The 22,458-nt window shown below is 41.8% G+C and overlaps 1 protein-coding gene across 4 annotated transcripts in view; it reads right to left on the bottom strand.

The window, feature by feature from the left end:
* Positions 1–11,454: 11,454 nt before the first annotated feature.
* PPP1R14C (protein phosphatase 1 regulatory inhibitor subunit 14C) overlaps positions 11,455–22,458 on the bottom strand; it is an 86,028-nt gene continuing 75,024 nt past the window's right edge. The window contains exon 4 of one of the 4 annotated variants that reach the window (XM_038526316.1): positions 11,455–13,049. In XM_038526316.1, the coding sequence (XP_038382244.1) occupies positions 12,975–13,049 (75 nt within the window). In that variant the 3' untranslated portion in view covers positions 11,455–12,974. The remainder of the gene's footprint in view (positions 13,050–22,458) is intronic. The other 3 variants (XR_005353679.1, XR_005353677.1, XR_005353678.1) reach the window with 3 other exon arrangements.

Genomic DNA, 22,458 nt, shown 5'->3' with positions numbered 1-22,458 from the left:
TAAAAATATAAAGGCACGCATGGGAAGGCTAAAGAGCAAATTTAGTTGCCTCTACAAAGGGAAGGATGGGTCAGCCAGGCCTTCGATTTTATCTAGAATAACAAATAGATAAATAGACAGATGATAGATTGCTATGGACAGAGATCAGTATTCCAATATCATTGCCTAGATTTTTCTGTATACCAGAAATAGTTTATTATAGTGATTTTTAAAAAATGACTGCTGATCTTCTTAATAGATATCTCAAGAAGCCAAAGCCTTTTAGGATTAATACGTGGATCCCATGAAAGAAACTCTATGTTTTCTGGTTCCTTTTTCAATGATGAATTTATTGAGTGATGAAGATTTTAAAAATCAGTTGGCTTTTTCTAATCTTAGGGAAAAAAGTCATCAAGGTCCGTGCTTGATCAAGAAGCTTCTCCACCTCTTCTCCCAGAAATCCTTTACCCCTTGGACTTTCTGGCTGAGAAAAGGAAACATTGCTTCTTTCTGGAAACAGCAGGAAATGCGGGTCAACATCTTTATTAAAAGGCTTTGGACAGGTGGAGACCAATTCAGGGGAGAGCCAGGAGAGATGGCCAGTGGGGTGGTGATGAGCAGCGGGTGGGGAGTTGAGAGACAGAGCAGGCCTGCCCTTTCCTGGCTCACAGCCTCAGCTCGCTGGGAGGGAAAAGAACGCAAGCGAGACAGCAGGAAGAAACCTACAGACGATGCTTCCAGAGACTGGGCTGCCAGAAAGAGGCAAGACCTGTGAATAAAACCTCGAGGCCAGAGGGAGGTCTCTGCTAATTGGAGTATATAATTTAAGAGATGAACATAGACAAAGCCCTCGAGGGACTGACTGCAGGTTTAATTAAAGATGATCTTCCATAACCTTGTCCTTCATTTAAGAACTCTTTCTGTGAGAAATGCTGAGGAAAAGACAGGTGCACCTCGCTGGATGGATCTCTCCTTCTTTGAACCTTGGATATGAAAGGCCATTTCCCACCTATAATTTGGCCCACTGGGATGGCTATTGGATTTAGGATTGTTGCTCAGCTGCCACCTCCATACCCCAGCCAAATGTGACCCCAAGAGGGAGAGATAACACAAATACATTTCAATATTAAAAAGTGGAAAGTCTAATACACAGGTAACGAAGATCAAAACACAAGGTTTTTCAGGTCCCCTAAGCATCTAACTACAGAATTTGAGAGCTTGAGAATTCTGGGATACAGACACTTGTCCTTCACAGGCTGATGCTCCAGGCTTGCTTCTAAAGACACCTCCTCCTTACAACCTCAGTGCCTGAAGATGTGCCATCCACTCCACTGAATTCCTCTGGCTTCCACACTTGTGGGTTTGCAGAATCAGATGAACCCCAGGAACCAATCAAGAAGGAAAAGGAAGGAGAAAGAACAAGAGTTTTAAGGGTGGTGATCACTATTTTTCCAACTGAAAATGAGCAAGAAAGAGTATTTTGAGTAGCTACGTGTAGTATCTTCCTAATTACAGACTAGTAATAAGGCACTTTTTATATAAAAGGCTTATATATGTGCACAATCTATTATTTTATTTTCCTAATTTCTAGATAAAGAGAGGAAGGGGCAAGCACCTAATGAGTTACCAAAATCACATAGAAAGTAAGCAGCGTGATTCCAAGCCCAACACTGTTGAGTGAGGGATTGATGAGCACCACATCTTCGCAGCCACTCAAGCTTCCAATCTAATAAACATACTGCCTTGTTTCTGCAAGTGTTTAGCCAGTGCTGGATCTTTTTGCGTTAATATTCATTTGCTCTTTTCTTTGCCTGGGGAAAATCACTTGCCCCAGGATACCATGATGAGTTGTGACAGATCCAAATGTTCTCCTTCTATCAACCTCCAAGGGCCCACCTGACACCCACAGGAAAGTCAAAATAAAGACCATACCTTTCCTCACCCACTTCCTTGCAGTTTTGTCTCTCACAGCCCCCAGTATATTTTCCTGAACTAGACCTTTCTCTGCAATGTTTGCATTGTGTCAAGTGTCTTGTGAACGAAATATTCAGAACAATGAACCAGAATCACAAGCTGCTGAATCTAGCACCCAGGGCCTACCTCAATACATGCTTGGTTTTGCTATTTTTTCCTCAATACTGAGAGATGCCCATACTTTGTTGGGGGAGGCCTATACCACAAGATGGGAGCCAAAAGATACGATGGCCCTACTTCCCTAGCCCAGATAACTGTCCCACTGGGTTTGATTTATAACCACACACAGCTTAACAGAATTTGTTTTGTAATCAGGTTGCCCACCTTGAAATAGAAGCTTCACCATCCACTGGATATATGGCATCAGGCTATGTATTCTCTCCAAGCCTCGGTTTCCTTACCTACATAATGGGTACATTATATAGGTAATATATAACTTGCTTCATGAGGCAAGTACAGCTTGAATCCAAGGGCATTAGCATAGCACACTCAGTGAAAGGTGGCTGATGTCGCCATCACTTGTTCAGGGTAAGGTCGGTGATGATGACAGCACCTCTCCCCCAACAACGAAAGCTTGAGCTTGGACAGAGTTTCTCTGCACATAGAGCATGTAGTGGTGGGAGCTAGACAGACAGGACATGCAGAGGCTGGATGCATGCTTCATGGAGCCACCTGAGATGAACACTACTGTTCTACTGTTCTTCTACAAGGGCCATCTTGGGCCTGCTCTAGCCACCTCTAGCCACCTCTGCTTTTCTGGAAAAAAAAATAGACCTCTCCCCCTCTCCCCATTCTTCACCATGTCTTTAGGGATATAGTTTTACCTTCTACACTCTCAGGGTCTGCCCTAACCCTTCCTGCTAGAACTGGATACTATTTTTGTCCTTTTTTTCACATTCCCCACAGGCACCCTTTCGGGATCAGGAAACTGAGTTTCAATTGACCATCAGCCTCTTCCCAGAGGAAAAATGCCTTCTCTGCCAGGGCCTGTTGGAATCTTCCAGTCGCCCTGCACAGTCACCCAGGCAGGCCCAAGCACACTGTCCAGGCAGTGCAGACCATGCTCAGCCAGCCCTGGACACAGGTGTGAGGTTCACAGAGGCACTGGGTAAGGCACCTTCCACAAATGTGTCTTACTCAAACTGTGTTTCCTCACTAAAAGTGAAGATGGACTTCTTGGCAGAAAGTACTCAGACATGGGGCACCTGGGTAGCTGGATCTGTCCAACAGTTGGTTTTGGCTCAGGTCATGATCTCATGCATTGTGGGATTGAGCCCTCCATCAGCGTTGTGCTCAACTTGAAGTCTTCTTAAGATTCTCTCTCCCTCTGCCTCTGTCCCTCCCCACTGTACTTTCTCTCTCTCCCTAATATAAATAAATCTTAAAAATAAAAAAAAGAAATAAAATACTCAGACACTATAGAAATGTAACCAATAGTAAGTTGTCTCCCTAACCCTTGACCCTATACTCTTATCCCAAGATCAGGATTGATGACAATGTATTCTTCTGCTTTTTAAAATGTATATAATCATATATATATTAATATATACATATTATTATTAATTATATATTAATATGATATGTTATATAATATATATATTAATATAATAATATATTATTATTAATATACACACTGTTTTTAAAAGGTAGAATTACATTAAATCCTCTCTTTTGCCTCTTGAGAACAAACACCATGGATGTTGGTGTATCATTCTTCATAAAACTATCTAATGTGCATGAATTGGTTTCCATTTTTCTCTATTACAAAAACACTAATAAAAAAACTTTCTATGTATATTTGTACAAGTATTAGTTACATTTTAAAAAGTAGAACTATTGAATCAAGAAATAGTAACATTTTATATTTTAATAAATATTTCTAAGTTGCCCTCTTAAAGTCTGGTATCAGTTTATAGGTCCACCCTGCTCAGTCTTTTGGCAGAGTTTGACCTTCTTTCAGCCTAGATTGTAATTGTAAATGGGATATTACTCTACTCACATCACAGGGCTGCCATAGGAGATAAATGACATTCAAATAACATTCGAATGACCATTGGTAGGGTCTTCATTACCAACATTTGCTAGCCCTCACAATTTCACACACCCAGACTCACACCACCCTAGCAAAGAATTGGACAAAAACAAAGATGACTACACTTTAAGGCTCCTACCAGGGGTATGTGCTGGTTAGCTTGAAGGAGAATGGATGCCCAGTTGATTGTGGGGCCTCTAGCACAGACGTGGGAGGATTGCAGGATGCTAGAGGAAGGAGGGCAGGGCAAGAGGCTGAAAAGCTCACCAATTGGTGCCTGCGGACTCCACCAACTCTACTAACCTAAGCTTGTTCCAAGAGGATTCTTTCTTTTGAAAGCCAGGGCCACCATTTAGGAGGAAGACAGAAGGAGCCATGGTATTATTTTTAAAACTTGATGTGTAGTATAGTGATATGTAGTAAAGTATGGGCTTTTCCCCCACCCATTGCTCTTAAAACTTCATTCGCCTTCTTGAGGAGACAATCCCCTCTGACAACTACAGGTAATTTAAAAGCTTTTATGGAGCTTTGGGTAGAACCCAGTAAAACTTCCAACCTTGGCCAGTTCAATATAAGCATCTGAAAAGTTAGTCATAAAACATCCTTTCCTAATCCACGGCAGACATTAACATTGACTTCTCCAATTACCAATGAATAACCCTCAAGGACTTTTCACTAAAACTGACAACACAAAAATTATGAGCCCCTTAGTAATGAAATTCGTATCTGAGGGAGATATTGGATTGATTATTGGTTAGGATTCTAAAGCCCCTTCATTTCTGCTTGTTTTTCTCTAGGCAGTCATCACTGAATGAACATTAAGTTTGATATTTATTGTTGGCAACAAAATGGGAATTCCATCTCTTCCAGGGTTTCTGCCTTCAGGCCCTGGAGCCCATTAGAAATATGGCTTTGTCTGGTTCACAATATGGGTGGCTGAGCCATTTTGAATCTCAGGTGGTGGCAGTGTGAGCAAGTACTTAGGCAGTGGTAATTGCTGCTGCTAACATTACGTGTGCAACTGATTTGTGTAGTGGCATTAAGAAGTATCTTTAGTGTTTCTGCTGTACAAAGATCATAAATTATGGGCCAGTGCTTTGGATTAAATGAGACTCATGATGAGACACGAGCAAAAACAGTTAAGAGCTTACTTCCTCTTAGAAGGTATACAATATTTTACAGAATTTAAATTCCCAGCCCAAATATAACACAATGGCTTTCTTTCTCTGCATGCTTATGAAACAAACAAACAAAAAATGCTCAAAAGAAGTGGTTTGTCAAGGGACAAGGTATTACCTTCTTTTCTTCCCCCCCCCCCGCCCCAGGGACAGGGGGAAAAGTATGGGCTTTTCCCCCACTCATTGCTCTGCACTGTACACCAGTATTCACATGCTTGTCTCAACTTGTTTTTTGATAACCTAAACAAGATGGCAGAAATGAGTGGGAGTGGGGGTTGGGGTGAGGATAGACCTTTCTGCAGGTGCCATTTCATACCTTTTCCCTGGCTAGGCAGTGGTGTTGGTAGTTGAAGCAGACTGTGGAGCTGAACATGTTGGGGGTGAATCTACTCCAGAGGCTTGTGATCATGGGAACCCAAGGGCAGGACACATCACAACAAGCAGAAGAGGAAAGACACCTGAAATCTATCTCCTAAACAAGCCAACATATGCATGCCAGGGAGAACCAGCCCCTTCCAGGCTTCTTTGCCAGGCAGACAGGCCATTACTTGCTTCTGGGGCAGCGTGTCTGGGAGAACCTATCAACCACGGAAGGAATTCGGCAAAGTGGAACATCTGAGTATGAGATGGGGAAGAATGAGTTTGGGAATTTGTTCGGGAAGGTCTGAGGCCAAGGAGGTGCGGCTGGCCTTGTCACCAGCTATTCTGGGACTTCTGGGAACCCTGGCTTCCTGCATGACTGTGGCCTCCAATGTTCCAGGCTCTGATTTTTCAGAAGATCTAGGTATGGACATTTTGAGAACCTAGTGATAGCACAGACCCTCTTCCCTACCATGCCTGTCTGCCACTTTCTGTGTCCTTTCTTTCTGGTACTCTCTCTGGCACATGATCTCTCTGTGGCTCTGTGTGGCCCTGTCTCTCTCTCTCTCTCTCTCTTTCTCTCTGGCTCTCTCTCTCTCTCTCTCTCTCTCCTGTAAAGTTCCACGAGCTGTAGCTGTAGGAACACTTAGCTTAAAGATACTGGCAGGCAGTTCTCAGCACATCTGTCTGCAACAGAAAATAAGATTCGGAAGGGGAAAAAAACAACTAACTATGCTTTTTTTTCCCAAGAGTTTGGAGGTTTTGTTCAACTTCTCACTCATCACTAATTTCAGTAAGTTTCTAGGGCTTTGGCGTATTCTGTTAAAGTAATGCAAGCCTACACGATCTATTGTACAAATTTTGGTTCCTGCCTCTGTTGGGAGCACAGCTTAAAAGGGTAAGGCACTGTGCTAAGTGCTATAAAAACATTCCTTAAATATGCATTATCTTATTTATCTCCTTATCTATGAACAATCAGAAAGGGGGTTTTATCAGTAATATTCCCTTTTATAAATCTCATCAGCAGCAAGGGAGCACTTCCTGCTATTAACAATAGGAAAACCAAATAGTAAATCACTTAGTCTCAAGCCACCTGTGACCCAGAGGGGGTTACACTTTCTGTAAAGCACCCTGCGAACTGACAAGAACCATGAGCTCATTTTCTATTTTTGGTTTCAGAAACAACAGGGTGGACTACAATACACAAGGAAATTATGATCAAAAAACTACTTTTGCAGTGGAATTTGGGAATTTGACAATAGCAAGCGATAATGCGCTACTCCTATTATGCAGGCCCGTACTGGAGAGAGATATGAGGCAAGAACTGACATTTGCTTGTATTCTCCATTTCACTCCAAGGAGTCATTTTTGTGTGAAGCAGGTGTGTCTCTCCGTCATGCATTTTCCCTGACCTCCACCAGCATTCCCTTTTTGCTACTAAGGAGGAGGAAGAGAGAAAGTGGCTTTTGTGAAAGTAAATTCTATCCACAGAACCACCATTTGTGGCATGGAATGTCTTTAACTTCTGACCCTACCCCCATTGAAAATGATTAATCAAGTTAGGGTCTAAATATAAGAAAGTATCTACTAGTTATAAGAATGATACAAATCACACTGATAGGGTCTCAGACTTGACCCTATTACAGGCTGACAAGTTAGCCTGCCTCAGTTTCATGGATGCACCAGACCCCACAATCCTGGGTCAGAGAGAAACAGAGTTTGTCAATTGGCAATAGTAGTTGCCCGAGTAACAACACTTTTTGATGTTGATTTCTCCCAGAGCCAAGGCCCATAGGGGTTTGCGAAGAAGGCTAGGTGATGGTTGTGCAGGCAGTGAGTTGCATTATAGGAGGGAAAACTCTGAATTTAGGGAGTCCACATTTTTTATAATGGGCAAACGCCTGCCTGCTCTTTGCCCTAGAGGGAAAAACTTATTTCTATCTTCCAATACTTGACATTAATTAAAACATGCAGGAACATGACAGACCTGGGTAGAATTGTTTCCCAACAATGATCACACTGAATTAAAAATATGCATATAAATGAGATCAAGTCTATGTAGCCATGATGTTAAAAGTGCACATTTCTTTACCTTCATATGCTTGCTAGGATCATCTACCTCTAGAACCGACCAGAACAAGGTCAGACTAAAGGAGGCCATCCAGCAGAGTCACTTAACACCCTGCTTGAAGATCCTGAAGATGAAGGAAAACTGACCAGAGATAAAATAAATCTGGTCTTATTTATCCAATGGATCCAATGAAAGCACTAGAAAACTGGATTTCCAGGACCTAATTTGTAGCTATTTTAATATTAGTATTCTACTGAAATGCCTATCTGCCCTGTTGTAGTGGGAGCACCCACAGAGCCAAGAGAAGTGGTGAACTATCTAGTATTATAAAAACAACTTCTCCCCAGTCAAGATACACCATGGTGGCATAAGAACACCGAGGAAGTGAAACATTTCCTGCACTTGTGTCTGAATAGCGGTGCAAGCGGTCCAAGGAAACTCCGTGAAGTCCGGATAGGTCTTACTCATAGAGAACTATGAGAAGCCACCCAGTTTTTCACAGGGAAATTACAAACACACCGTAAGTGATATCCTGAATTCCAAAGGAAGCGGCACTAGTTCTTACTAATAACTGCAGGATCATCGTAAATTCAGGAAGAAAGCACTAGGGGAGAAAACCTGTATTCCTGTCAGTGTCCAACTTGCAACTGGCTTTCACAAAGTTCCAGTTACCAAATACATTAAATTCTTTTGCTTTTTTTTAGACAGACCACAGACAAGGGGTCCCCCCACCCCCACAGTACTTTCCACCAGGCCCTCTTAGCCCATTTGTGCCATTAGAGGGACCTGAGTGTAGTGACCCAAGACAGGGGCAAAAGGAGGAGACAATGGGGATGTGAAGTAGGGAGACAGCACCTCCAAAGTGGCTGCACTCAGAGAAGGTTCCTGAGAAGTGGGGGGAATCCCCAGGATCGTTGACTCAGAAGCAAAAATGATGTAAGGGTAGAGATGTGTCCATCAGCTGTGGGGCCTGCCTTTCCCCCAAGCTGTCAGGCACACACAGTAAAGGTCTTGCTGAGCAATACTGGAGGGACATCAGAAAGAAAGGCAAATCCCAGCGGGCTGGGCGGGAGCAGTGCCTACCACAGAACTAAGCCATGGGGCAAACTTCAGCCCCCACTGCCAGCCTCGCCTGTGCCATGGAAGGGGAGGGGGGCAACCCCTAGATGCAATCCCACCCGCTTCTCTGAGTGGTGCACCAAGTGCCTGGGACAGATTGGCTACTCTAGGCAGTGGCCCTTTGGTCAGTGTCCCTTGGGGAGATGGTAGTCATCGCTCAACAATAGCTCATGTTCCCAACCATTGTGTCTTCTTGGAAAGAGCTGATACAATCATGTACTCATCTGTTAATAACTGATTCTGCACAGCACACAATCTCTTATGGGGATCTGAGGTAGCAAATGAAAATCGGATATCCCAGTGTTACAGGAATTGAGAAAGAATTTCCTCCAGATGTTCTTTCTCCCAATTTTACCTCCTCTGGAAACTGTTGGCAGGTACTCTATGCTGAGCTACCAAGGCCAAGTCCAGGAATTTTTTTGTCAGGGGAAAAGTGAAGAAGAGCCTGGGGACAGAGGGGAGCCCAGCTACAAAGTCTGGCTGTGCTGCTCCTCAGGAGCTGGGGGTCTCTGTTCTCAGGGGTGGGAGAGAACCCATAGGTGGCTGAGGACCCACTCTAACCACAGAGCCTCCCACTCCCCACCTCTCAGCTCTGGGGCTCCGATCACTTTAGATGCAGCTCCTGGCTTTCATTCCTGTGGGGGGAACTGAGAACAAACCCCCTGCAAGGGGCAGGAAAGCTAAATGGTCAAGGGGCTTAGAGGCAGACAGCAGCACTGGTCTTGAAGGTCCGCTCTGGGGCCATGGGAACTCCAGGAAATTGCTGAACGATTCTGAGTTTATCTTCTCTTCTATAAAATGAGGCTAATGCAATCTACCTCCATAAGATTAATGTTACGATTAAATGTGGTAAGGAAGGTAAGCACTCAGCACAGTAATAAATAAATGGGGACTATTATGATGATTTTTATAAAAGGATAAAGTTTAAACTTGGATTTCTCAATGCTCAAGTGGAAGACTAAGCCAGAAGTTGGGTACTTTGGGGTCATTCCCCTGGTGCTGGATTATAGTTTCTCTCCAGCAGAAGGTAGAACGAGAAATAGTCAATGTGCTAATGCCACAGCTGCCATCCATGGCAACAGCATCCATGTTGTGAGCTGAGGCCAGTGAGGTCAAACGTGTGTGCCAGACTCCACAAGAATGATCCAATGGGTCAGTTGGTGCTCAATCTGGGAGCTTAAAAAAAAAACCCTAAGGTCGGCTTCTTCAAATTGTTGATTAAATTGGTCAGGACTTGCTTTTAAAACTCCTCAGGTGATGCAAATGTGCATTCAGGCCTAAGAACCACTATCCCAGCCAGGAAGGAAACAGTTTTCTTGAAGCTTTTGTCATATTTATTCAGTTGGCAAACATGTATTGATCCCTTTGATGGGCCAACTTCATGATTTGGTGCTTGATTTATAAGATTGGGTCCCAATCTCAAAGATCCTAGAGTCTAACAGAAGAGACAAACAGGTGAATAGACAGCAATAATGTGGTGTGTATATGCTGGGATGAGGTAGTAAATACTAAAAGCTCTGGACATCCTTAGGAAGCGATATAGACCAGCTTCCAGATAAAGTCCTTGGATGGTGCGGTTATTCCAGACTGAGGCAACAGTTTTTGCAAAGCCTCAGAGGAGAAAATATATATGCTCTAGAAACTCTAGTCATTCAACAGGACTGGATATTAGTGGAAGATCAAAAAAGGAGGCGGGAGAAGCAGGGACCAATTCCTTACAAGGAATGTGGAGAAGTTTGGGTTTTAAGTAAGGGGTGGAGTGATCCCAGCTGTCTTTCTGGCTACTGGGTGGAGAACAGATCAGAGGTAAGCAAGTCTGGACATGGGGAAACCAATTTCAAGATGGTTGCAGGAACCAAGGCAAGATTTAACAAGGGATAGATATGAGAGGTATGAGCAGAGGAAGAAGAGCCTGGTGAATGAGGGCGTGTTGAGGGCAGAGATGAGGAGCCAAGGAGGAGGTCCTGTTCAGAAGGAGTCAGGTGATGCCAGGCCTTGGGGAGGGAAGGAAGAGTATGTATTATGTGGCAGGATCAAAGGGCCTCTTGCTTCATCAGCTCATAACTTTGGGCTGGTCAGCCCTAGTAGAAATCCTGCAAATTCAGTATTTTTCTGTGTTTATAGGATGCACGGCATTCCAACAATAACTGGAATAGTTGGTTAATTTGAAATTTTCTTGAGAATTTTTATCAGATGGGTAAAAGGGAGTTCTAATTAAATGCAAAGCACATGGCCTGAGAGAGGGTTGAAATAGAAGCCAGGGGATCCCTGGGTGGCGCAGCGGTTTAGCGCCTGCCTTTGGCCCAGGGCGCGATCCTGGAGACCCGGGATCGAATCCCACGTCGGGCTCCCGGTGCATGGAGCCTGCTTCTCCCTCTGCCTGTGTCTCTGCCTCTCTCTGTGTGTGTGTGTGTGTCTCTCATGAATAAATAAATGAAATCTTAAAAAAAAAAAAAAAAAAAAATCTGTCTTTAAAAAAAAAAAAAAAAAAAAAAAAAAAAAAAAAAAAAAAATGAAATAGAAGCCAGGCAGGACCAAACACACAGAGCTCCTCCTCCATTTCCTTCCCAACCCAGGAATGTTGCTTTCAGCAACCTTGCTTTCATCAGGAGAGAACCAGGGTCAAATGCCTGAAAATACCTGGAAAGCGAAAAGCTAGGTATATGTGCTTGGTACCCCTGTCTGCAGAACATCTCACACAGAAAAATTATCATTTGAACAGGTTTGGCAATGCAAGTGTGTAAGCAGAGTCGTAAGCAGCTCCATTTATTTCAGTAAATAGCTTGTAAATAAATCATTGGTAAACATTACAAAATTAAATACATTTTCAAAAGCTTGCCAGTATACATAAAATTCACAAACATAGTTCTTTTAAAAAATAAAATATGTTCAGAGCACCCTTGATATAAAATGTCTGACTCCTGTCCTCTGACAGGGCCCCCTAGAGACATCTTACAGTAGATGGGGTTTCTGTGGGGAAGGCGGTGGAGGCCTCCTTGGGGAAGGGAAGAGTTTCTCCTCTGACCTTTTACCCAGCCCACATCGTCTGACGTTTGATCCTTCTCCAAGGAGCTGATCTATAACCAGGAGGCACAGGGCAGGTGCCCCACACCTCGCTCCAAGCAAGGAGACTGGGGTGCATCATTAGGGCCAAGAGCCAGAAGCCTCAGGACATGCCATTGAGAGGAGCCAGAAATGCAATTTCCACCATCCTTCCAAACCAGCGGATGCTCTTGCATCAACTTTCTTGAAGGAAGGTGAGGCTTTCTCACCTCCACATCACTCAACCCTCAGCTCACTCGCACCGCTCTAATGCTGCCCAGGCACAGAAATGACCAGATCGACTTCTAAGGAGGAAGATACTTAATTTGCTAGCTTCCACATGACCTGCTTTCGTGGAGAGAGAGTAATACACAGTATTTGGTTGAAAGCAGAGAATTCATTGCTACACAGTGCTTCCTTTCCCCATTGCAAAACACCACTCAGCATGGGCTTTTCTTTAGAAATCTGAATAGTTCTTCAAATTAAGGATTCATAAAACTTTAAAATACCACAAACAAGGCAATAAGTACATGACCTGGCAAAGCATCCCAATTAATGAAATAATATAAAGTCCATGAATTAAGCCCTTGACCAACTCAACTCCATGTGGTGTAGCTCATTAAAATAACAGATACACTGACTTCTTTCACTTTGGTGCATAAAGTGAATGCTGACGGTCAGCAGCATTCACATGAAGAATATCCAGTGGCCTCTTGAAAATACATGTGCTGTGACCTTCAATTAAAGGACAACCACAAGTTTATTCCATCAATGTGAAATAAAACTCACGTCTACAGTTCAACTTAGTCATGTGTGGATATATACAAGTACGAGAAATTCGGCATCTGAGACAGTTGTACAATTTAAGAAAAAGATTACCAAACTCGTAAGAAAACCACCATCCCTGTATAGTTAGGTCCTAAACCTTTGATTTTACAAAGAAAATGTTGCCTGGCCCAGCCCATTCTTGCATGTCTGCCTGGTTCAAAACCCCTGGTTGGGCTGAAACCAGAGTCATGATGTTCTTGCTATTAAAATAATACACTAATAGAACCTTTCAAAACAAAAAAGGAACACTCTTGAATAAATGTCTAATAGACACCCCCCTCCCCCAAAAAAAGTTTCTCATAAGGGCAACTATGCTTTAATAAATGTCTTCATGAAGCCCAAATCCCAGGACCCATCTTCGTCTCTGGGAGAGTTCCACCCTGTGTTAGAATTATCCGGTCTTCTTCTGCGGAGGGTTCAGTTTCCTCATGCCTCTTATCCGAGAGAGCAGCTCCTGGATAAATTCCTAAAAGAGATCAGAAGAAGTTAATATGACAAGCTCACTCTACTAAAATTGGGAATTAAAATATGCTTGAGGTCACTAAGGTCAGTGGCAGTTAATGTGAGTTGATGAGTTTGGTTGGAGGTATCAGTCCCAGCTGCCTTGATAGAGGACTTTTTTTTTTTTTTGTGAAGATTTTATTTATTTATTCACAAGAGACAGAGAGAGAGAGAGGCAGGGACAAAGGCAGAGGGAGACCTGAGCCAAAGGCAGACACTCAACCACTGAGCCACCCAGGTGTCCCAATAGAGGACATTTTTAAACAAATGAAGTGTGCTTAAACCTCACATCACGATCAATGCCTCACCCTGCTCTCTTCACTCACTGACCTTATCTATATGGCCTTTGAAGGCACATGTGGTTTAGATCAGCCTTCTCAACCTTTAATAAACCTTTAATATGAGCATACAAATCACCCAGGGAGCTTGTAGATTCTGATTTAGTAGGCTAGGTTGGGGCCGGAAATTCTGCATTTCTAACTGGCTGGCTGTGCCTATGTTAGTCTCTGGACCATACCTGGAACATCAGGGCTTGACCAGTGGTTCACAAATGTAAGTCCTCATTAGAATCACCAGGGGTACTTATTAAACCATAGAGTGCTGGGCCCCCAAATTTCTGATTCAGTAGTTCTGGGGCGGGGCCTGAGAATGTGCATCTCTAACACGTTCCCAAGTGACACCTGCTGTTGATTCCAGGATCATACTGAGACCACTGATCTAGATCTCAAAAGAATCTTTTGACTTTTTCTGACTGCAAATCAGTTTTTTTTAAAGCCAAACACATTTTACATTTACAATTCAGTACATTCAAACGCATATTTGAAATAAAAATCTCAAGAACGAATACTTAATATTTATAATACATCCTATATTTTCTCTTCTAATCTAATTTCATTTAAAGGGTAATGCTGAGGGAGATCCACTAAAATGATTTCATGTCCTAGTCATAGATGAACACCCAATGACTAAAGAACAGTCTAGAATGGTTCCTACTTTATACCATCAGGAATCTTTCACTGCTGCCTTCTGTTTAAAATGATTTGGCTACCTAAAAAGTCATATTTATTAAATAATAATTACTTTGTCTTCTTATTTTATATTTGTCACAAAGCAGACAGCCAGACTTTCTGATCAGCAAGTGGCGGTTGGTGAATGACAGGACTGGGTACATCAGGAATTTATCGAGAACAAAAATGCTAAGAAAACTTCCTTTCCATTTGGCCTTCTGAAAAACCACTCTCAAGCCCCCCTCCCAATCACAACCCTTAGTACAAGCTCCCAGGCCAAGTGATCCCAGAAAACTATTCTCCAGCTCGAAAACACAATAAGCTTAACATTTAGTATGTTGTTAGCCACCCAAAATTTTTTTTGATAATTTTTTGTGATTATAAATATATGCTTCTTCTAAACAACTTAAGAAAATACATGCCAGCAACAATTACTCCTTAGAATGAACCACTAATGTATTTTCTCCTATGAAAATGGTTTTTACCTAATTAAGATCACACCATATAAATAAGTTCTTTTCTTCAATTTAGCATTATGTAAGAATCTTTCTCCCACAACATTAAATAGCCTTCTAAAAAATAACTTCAATGATCTTTTATTATATAGCTGTTCTACAATCTGCTTAATTCCTCCATTACTAGAATACGTGGTTGGTTCCTGACTTTTTCAGAATTATAAACAATGCCACAAGAAACATCCCTGTGCATAAATCTGCAGTTTAGGGATGCCTGAGTGGCTCAGCGGTTAAGTGCCTGCCTTCAGCCCAGGGCATGATCCTGGAGTCCTGGGATCGAGTCCTGCATCCGGCTCCCTGCAGGGAGCCTGCTTCTCTCTCTGCCTGTGTCTCTGCCTCTCTCTCTGTGTCTCTCATGAATAAATAAAATATTTTTTTAAAAATCTGCAGTTTAGATTCTTCTCTTTGTAGAGCTTATCCAGAGAACGAGAACATTTTCATCACCACCATTTCTGACCTTGGGCAGAATGGAACACATGAAATAAAAGGAGGCCCTATTTTAACTTCCTGAACACTATTTTATCTAATTTAAAGAATTTTCTAGGATAAAATAATGCCAAATTTTCATACTTATATTCAATTTGCATTTTGTAAATTTAACACATTTCCTATTTCTCCTCTTGCTATGTGGTTTCGACAATATAATGTGAAACATACAGTTTCATTGTTTTGGGAATCTACTACTCAAATGATTCCTGTAAAAAGTTCCAGCATTTCAGTGTAGATCTCCTTTTTTTTTTTTCAAGCAAAGGCAAGAATCACAAATCCTTTCACTTATCTTGTTGATAAGTAGCAATTCTTCTGCACTATTCCTATAACATTTTTTTCAAAAAGATCATTATAAAAATAAAGATCAAATATTAGAAGGAATAATATACCCTAAACTACAGACTTTTTCTCCTTCAAGACAAAAGTAATTTGGTAATTTAAATAAAATACAAATTATCTCGAAGAACCAATCATAATGTACATTCATCTCAGTGATTAAAAACATCAATAAATAACTTGTATTTATATTTAACATCAATGAACTCTAAAATTTTATATTAACTAATTTTATGTCTACACATTAATATACTGTATTTTACATATTTCTAAATGTTCATTAAATTTGCATAATGAGGTACTCCACTAAGTTAAAAAAAATAGCAAGACCAATACTTATTCCCCATACAGAAACTTGCACAGAAGGATTTTAATGAGTACAGATGATCCTCAAAGAAGATCCAAGAATCTTTAATCAAAAATATTTTGAGGGGCGCCTGGGTGCCTCACTTGGTTAAGTGTCTGACTTCAGCTCAGGTCATGATCCCAGGGTCCTGGGATTGAGCCCCAGGGATGCTCAATCAGGGGCCTGCGAGGGGCCTCCTTTTCCCTCTGCCTCTGCTGCTCCCCCAATTTGTGTGCTCTCTCTCTCTCTCTCTCTCTCTCTCTCTGGTGCTTTCTCTCAAATAAATAAAATCATTTTTAAAAAATACTTTGATAGCTTTGTTCATATTACTCAAAAATTCTCTAGGTAACTAATAATATACCTCATTTACTTCTAAAACAGATCACTTAGACTTGGGTTGTGGACACTAATCAAGTCACAGAAAGGCTGCCCCTTTGAGGAAATGACACCTGATGTGAGATGTGAATTAACAAAGAGAGGCCAGCCTGGAGAAAGTTGACGGTCTGGGTCACACAACACATGCAAAGGCCCTGCAGAGAAACAAGCAAGGAAGTGGGTGTTCCTGGCACAGAAAGGCCAAGTCAAGTGGGGCAGGAGCCATGCTGGGGATGCTAGGGTCAGCTTGCCAGGGCCTCGCTGCCCACAATACAGTGCTGAGAGAGTATTCTTGATGCAATGGACAGCTTTTAAGTAGGGAAGCAACATCGTCTGATTTTGGCTTCTAAAAGCCCTCTGTGGGGATCCCTGGGTGGCTCAGAGGCTTAGTGCCTGCCTTTGGCCCATGGTGTGATCCTGGAGACCCGGGATCAAGTCCCACATCGGGGTCCCTATATGGAGCCTGCTTCTCCCTCTGCCTGTGTCTCTGCGCCTCTCTCTCTCTTCCTCTCTCTTTGTGTGTCTCTCATGAATAAATAAATAAAAATCTTTAAAAAAATAAAATAAAAGCCCTCTGTGGGGCAGCCCGGGTGGCTCAGCAGTTTAGAGCTGCCTTCAGCCCAGGGCATGATCCTGGAGACCTGGGATCGAGTCCCACATCGGGCTCCCTGAATGGAGCCTGCTTCTGCCTCTGCCTGTGTCTCTGCCTCTCTCTCTCTCTCTCTCTCTCTCTCATGAATAAATAAAAATCTTTTAAAAAAATAATAAAAAATAAAAGCCCCCTGTGACTGCCATGTAGAGTACAGGCTGTATAAAAACAAGATTGAAAGATAGGCTAGTTTGGGGATTTTGCAGAGATTCAGGCAAGGGATGCCCAGCCTTAAAGGCAATGAAAATTAAGCAGGATCCATTTCAGAGTCAGAGTCACTAGACTGTGTTGCTAGAATGAATGGGACCTCCAATAAAATGGGGAGATGGGACAAGGAAAAAGGGGGATTAAGGTAACCATTACGCTGAAATGAGAAAAACCCAGAGGGTACCTACTAGACACATGAGGATCTCAGGAAGACAGTTCAACATGACTTGGTGTCTTAGCTCAACGGCTGAAGTCATAAAGCTAGGCATCACTTGCATCTAAACTAGTGGCTTTCAGGACGCCTGGGTGGCTCAGTGGTTGAGTATCTGCCTTCAGATCAGGTCGGGATCCTGGGATCAAGTCCCACATAGGGCTCCCCATGGGGACCCAGCTTCTCCCTCTGCCTATGTTTCTGCCTCTCTTTCTCTCATGAGTAAATAAATAAAATCTTAAAAAAAATAAATAAATCAGTGGCTTTCAACTAAAAAACACAACTCCTAAAAAACTACATGTGATCCATACATAGTTACATCAGCTAGTTCACAAAGAAACAAGCCTGAAACAAAGGTTTCTTGAAAAGATGTAACTCTTACGATATGTGATACCCCTTGATATTTTATTTTGAAAAAAAAAAAAAAAAAAGGGTCAAGGCCAACTCATAGGTTACCACCCATAGTTTGTAAATACAATGATCTAGACCAAGGCTAATGAATGCAGTAGCCCCCAACCACATAGACAAGTAGTATAAATATAATAATATAAATATAGATACATACTTATAGTATATTCATATGTAATAAATATGCCTATATTCTATAATATAAATGATACAGTGTAACTATTTAAATGTAAATGAATTAAGACAAATACAATTTAAAATTCAGTTCCTTATTCGCACTAGTCATATTCCAAATAGTCAGTAGCCATCTATGGCTAGTGGCCACCATACTAGACACTAGGGCTATAGAATATTTCCATCATTTCAAAAAAAAAGATTTTATAAAGATTGTGTTTATTTATTCATGAGAGACACAGAGAGAGAAAGAGGCAGAGACACAGGCAGAGGGAGAAGCAGGCTCCATGCAGGGAAGTCTGACATGGGACTCGATCCCGGGTCTCCAGGATCATGCCCTGGGCTGAAGGCAGTGCTAAACCACTGAGCCACCTGGGCTGCCCCATTTCAGAAAATTCTATTGGACAGCACAGGTGGCAATGCTTTGAATTGCAAGGCTCCATGAGATAAGCTTGGAAGAAAGTGTAAATAGAGAGGAAAAGAAGGCTGAAGGCTGACCAAGGCCAGAGGTCCCCTAGCAAGTGAGGTCTGGGAGAAATGCTGGGGCCAGTGAAGGAGACTGAAAAGGAGAAAGCAATGAGGAGGGAGAAATGCAAAAGAGTGTGCTGTTAAGAAGTCAAGAAAAGAACATGCTTCTAGAAAGAAGAGGTGCTCAATCAAGCCAGGTACCAATAAGAGGTTAAGTAAGTTAAGATAAATTCAAAACCATAGAGTTGCCAAGAAAGAGGCCATAGTGTCCTACTTGGGAGAAGTCCATAGAGTTGCCAAGAAAGAGGCCATAGTGTCCTACTTGGGAGAAGTTAGTAGACTGGCTGGGATGGAAACTCCCACCACTAAAACGTCCTCTGTGACTTTTTCTTGGTAAAAGATTTATTAAGGTATAAATGGCATGCCATAAACTACACATTTTAAGGCATACAACCACAAGTACACCATCTGTGCAATCAACATAATGGACACATTCAATTCCTTCAGAGGTATCTTCATGCCCTTTGGCAATCCCTCTCTCCTCCCTCTGCTCTTCTTATTCCCAGGAAAACTCTGTCACTATTAAATTAACTTGCATTTTCTAGAGTTTTATACAAATGGAACCATAATACTACATACTTTTTAGTCTTCTATTTTTGGGGTTTCTTTCATTCAACATAATTATTTTGAGATTCAGCAAAATTTTAATTGCACATTTATTTTCATTATTATTATTATTACTAAGTAGCATTTTGTTGTATTGGAGTACCAGTTTGTTTATCCACTCACCTGTTGATGGAAATTTGGGTTGTTTTCAGTATAGGGCTATTATAAACAAAGTTGTTTAAAATATCCATGTAAAACTCTGTATGGAACATGCTTTGATTTCTTTTGGGTAAATATCTAGGATTAGGATGGCTGAACTGCTGATTTATTTGTTTGTCTTTATGGCAATATCACTCTGTCTTCTAAGTATAGGTTTACAGGTCCTAAAATCAGGTAATGTTAGTCTGCCATCTTTGTTGATACATATTGTTTTGGCTATTCTAAGTCCTTTAAATTTCCTTAAGAATTTTAGAATCAATTCATTATTTTATACAAAACAAAAACAAACAAAAAACGCTGCTGGGATTTTGGTTGAGACTGCATTGAATTTATAAATCACTCTGTGGTAAAGACAATGAATGTTCTCAGCAACATTTTATAGTTCTCAGTGTACATCTTTTGTCATATTTATTCCTAAATGTTTAATATTGTTGATGTTACTAGAAGTGGTACATTTTTATTTCCAATCATTGCCAGCAATAGATTTTCATATATTTACCTCCTTTTCTGCAAGCTTGTTGAACTCACTTGTTAGTTCTAGCACCTTTCTGTAGACCTTTTGCAGATGTTCTTTCTAGAGTTTAGGGATTTCCCTTCTATTCCTAGGTTGGCTGAGAATTTTTAACCAGGAATAGGGAGATTTATCAATTGTATTGTTCTTTTCAGAGAATGAGCTTTTCTTTCACGGATTTTCTTTACTGGTTTTCTTTTTTATATTCACAGATTTCTGCTTTCATTTTCATTATTTTCTTTCTTCACCTTACTCTGAGTTTAATTTGTTCCTTTTTTCCCTAGTTCCCAGGATAGATTCTAAAGTCATTTGAAACCTTTCCCAATATAGACAGTGTTATATATTCACCTCTAAGCACTGCTTTGGATGCATCTCACAAATTTTGATATAATGAGTTTTCACTTCATTCATTTTGAAATAGTTTCCAATTTCACATTTGATTCCTTCTTTGGCCTAGCAGTTATTTAGAAATGTATCAGTTAGTTTCCAAATATTCGGAGATTTTTCCAGACACCCTTCTGTTACTGATTTCTAACTTAATTCCATTATTTAAAGAATGTACTTTGTATGACTTTAATCTTTTAAAATTTGAGACTTGCTTTGTGGCCTAGAACATGTCTATCTTGGTAAATATTCCATGTGCATTTATGTTCTGTGTGCCTATAATTATAGGCTAACTTCAGGTCTTTTACCACTGCATTTATTCGGCATCTTGCCATGTGACTTGTACACATACAGAACATGTCAAAAGAAGGGATGAATAAAGTGTCTCCCAAGATGCAATATTTCCACAAGAAAATGATTCCCTAATCACAAAAGACATGATCTTTTGTGACACTAAAAAAAAAAAAAAAAAAAAAAAAAAAGGCATTTGTGACTCTTTTTCGACCTTTGAATCCCCAGTTGAAAGGAGGAGCGAGAATGGATGCAAACCCCCTAGTGGACGTGGGTTGAATATTAGGATCTGGCACTGGTTGTGCTCAATCCAAACAAAACAAAGGGAATCAACATTTGCTGAAGGCCTTTTCTGTGTAGCCTATTTATATATATTGCCATATTTGATCTAATGTAGTTTTATCACCTCCATTTTACACATGAGAAAAAAATGGATGTCTAGTTCACTATAAGTCATTGTCTGAGGTCACAAAGCAAATATTTGAATCCAGGTCTCTTGAAGCCAATTGAGCTCAATAAATGGGTACCAAGCCCCCAGCATGTGCCAGATACTACACTACTTGCTGGGATGCAGAGGAAGGGAGAGGCCCTGGCCCAAAGGGGGCTCCCAGGCTAGCACGAAACAGGCTGTCAGTGTATGACACCAGTCACAATGCTAAGTGTGTATATGAGTGCTCCCTGGGCAGATGGATGGTGCACACTGCCCCTACCCAGTCCAGGCCTGGGACCACTCCTGCCTCTCCCACTCTGCCTCTCCTGGTGGATGACAGGCTAAAAGAAGGTCATGATTCCAAGAGACTGAAAGATGAGAAGCTCTGTGTCAATTCAAGGAATCTAGAATCTGGAATCACTGCTCTGGGGTGTCAGCCCAGCTTCCTCTCCCTCCTTCTCCTCTCCTTCTCCCTCCGTAAGGGTACATCTTTTATCAGCTGAACATACCTCTACTAGTGTCTAAGATCTGGCCATTCTCGTTTCCTAATGTTTGAAATAGTATTTCAGCTAACTGCTGGAATTTTACAAAGGCAAACAGGCATTGCTCTGACCCATCATTTCAAGACAACTGGCAACTATTTTTTAGGCCACCTCAGCAGCTTTTGTCCAAATGCTCTTCCTAATGCTCCCCGAGATCCCCAGTCTGCAACCCTGAGGGAAGCCTCACCCAGTTGCAACATTCCTGCGGGCTACCAAGGGCCAGGTTGTGCTCAACTGGGCAGGGTGCCAAGCCACAGCTGGACAAATAGCCTCACACAGCGGCCTTTAATAAAAGGCTGGGGCCCTATGTCCCCAGGACCATGAGTTGTATGGAAGGGACTATGTGTCCCCAGGACTGTGAATTATATGAGGGGGGAACCTGTGTCCCCAGGACTGTGAATTGTATAGTGACACAAGAAGCAGAGAGACAAAAGATAAAGATCTTGGGTTATAAACACCAAGAGGGCCCTTTGAAACAAATGCCTATAAAGATCTAAGATGGGTCCATTCCTACGTGGAGGGAGTTGCCCTCTGCACTCACACAGCAGGAAGCAGTGTAGCCATGTGGTTAAGAGTAGGACTTGGGAACCAGGGGACCAGGTTCAAATCCTTGTGCATCATTTAAGGGCTAATTATTTTCTCTATGTCTCAGTTTTTCTCACCATGAACTGAGAGTGATGATAATGAAGCATAACCTCAAGGTTGGTATATTTAATAGTTTTATGAATTAAAAGCTTTGAGAAGCTTGGGAAGATGCTTGGGCCACAGAGAGCACCGTGAAAGTGCTTTCTGCCATCTTCATCATCATCATCGAGACTATACTGATTAAGAATATTTCCAGTCTGTACAAATTCTAATCAAGAACACTAAGGAAAATGTAGCCATCTCATCCTCCCCCCACATACACACCACCACCACACACAGCCATGTAGAAAAGGTTTGAAAATTGAGGCAGATGAGAAGTACGTTGGTGACATCCAGCAAGACCAAAGTGCTCAGGTCAGGGGGTAACATCAGGCTGTAAGCAAAACAAGTGTTTCCTGGAAGAAGCTGTTGGTGACCCCAGCCAAGTACGTGTTTTTCCCTCTGTGGCTGTGGGTTTCCCCTGCTTCAGGCAACAAGGCTGTAATTGTTGAGAAAATCCACACTAGCCTCTCTCATCCTGCCTGGGCTGGGGTCTCAGCTCCCATTGCACCTTCCTCAAAG

This window comes from Canis lupus, chromosome 1 (genome assembly GCF_011100685.1).
Source record: "Canis lupus familiaris isolate Mischka breed German Shepherd chromosome 1, alternate assembly UU_Cfam_GSD_1.0, whole genome shotgun sequence".
In the NCBI taxonomy this organism is placed as follows: Eukaryota; Metazoa; Chordata; class Mammalia; order Carnivora; family Canidae; genus Canis; species Canis lupus.
Note: the sequence above shows the minus strand (reverse complement) of the source record. Positions and strands in the feature narration are given on the sequence as shown.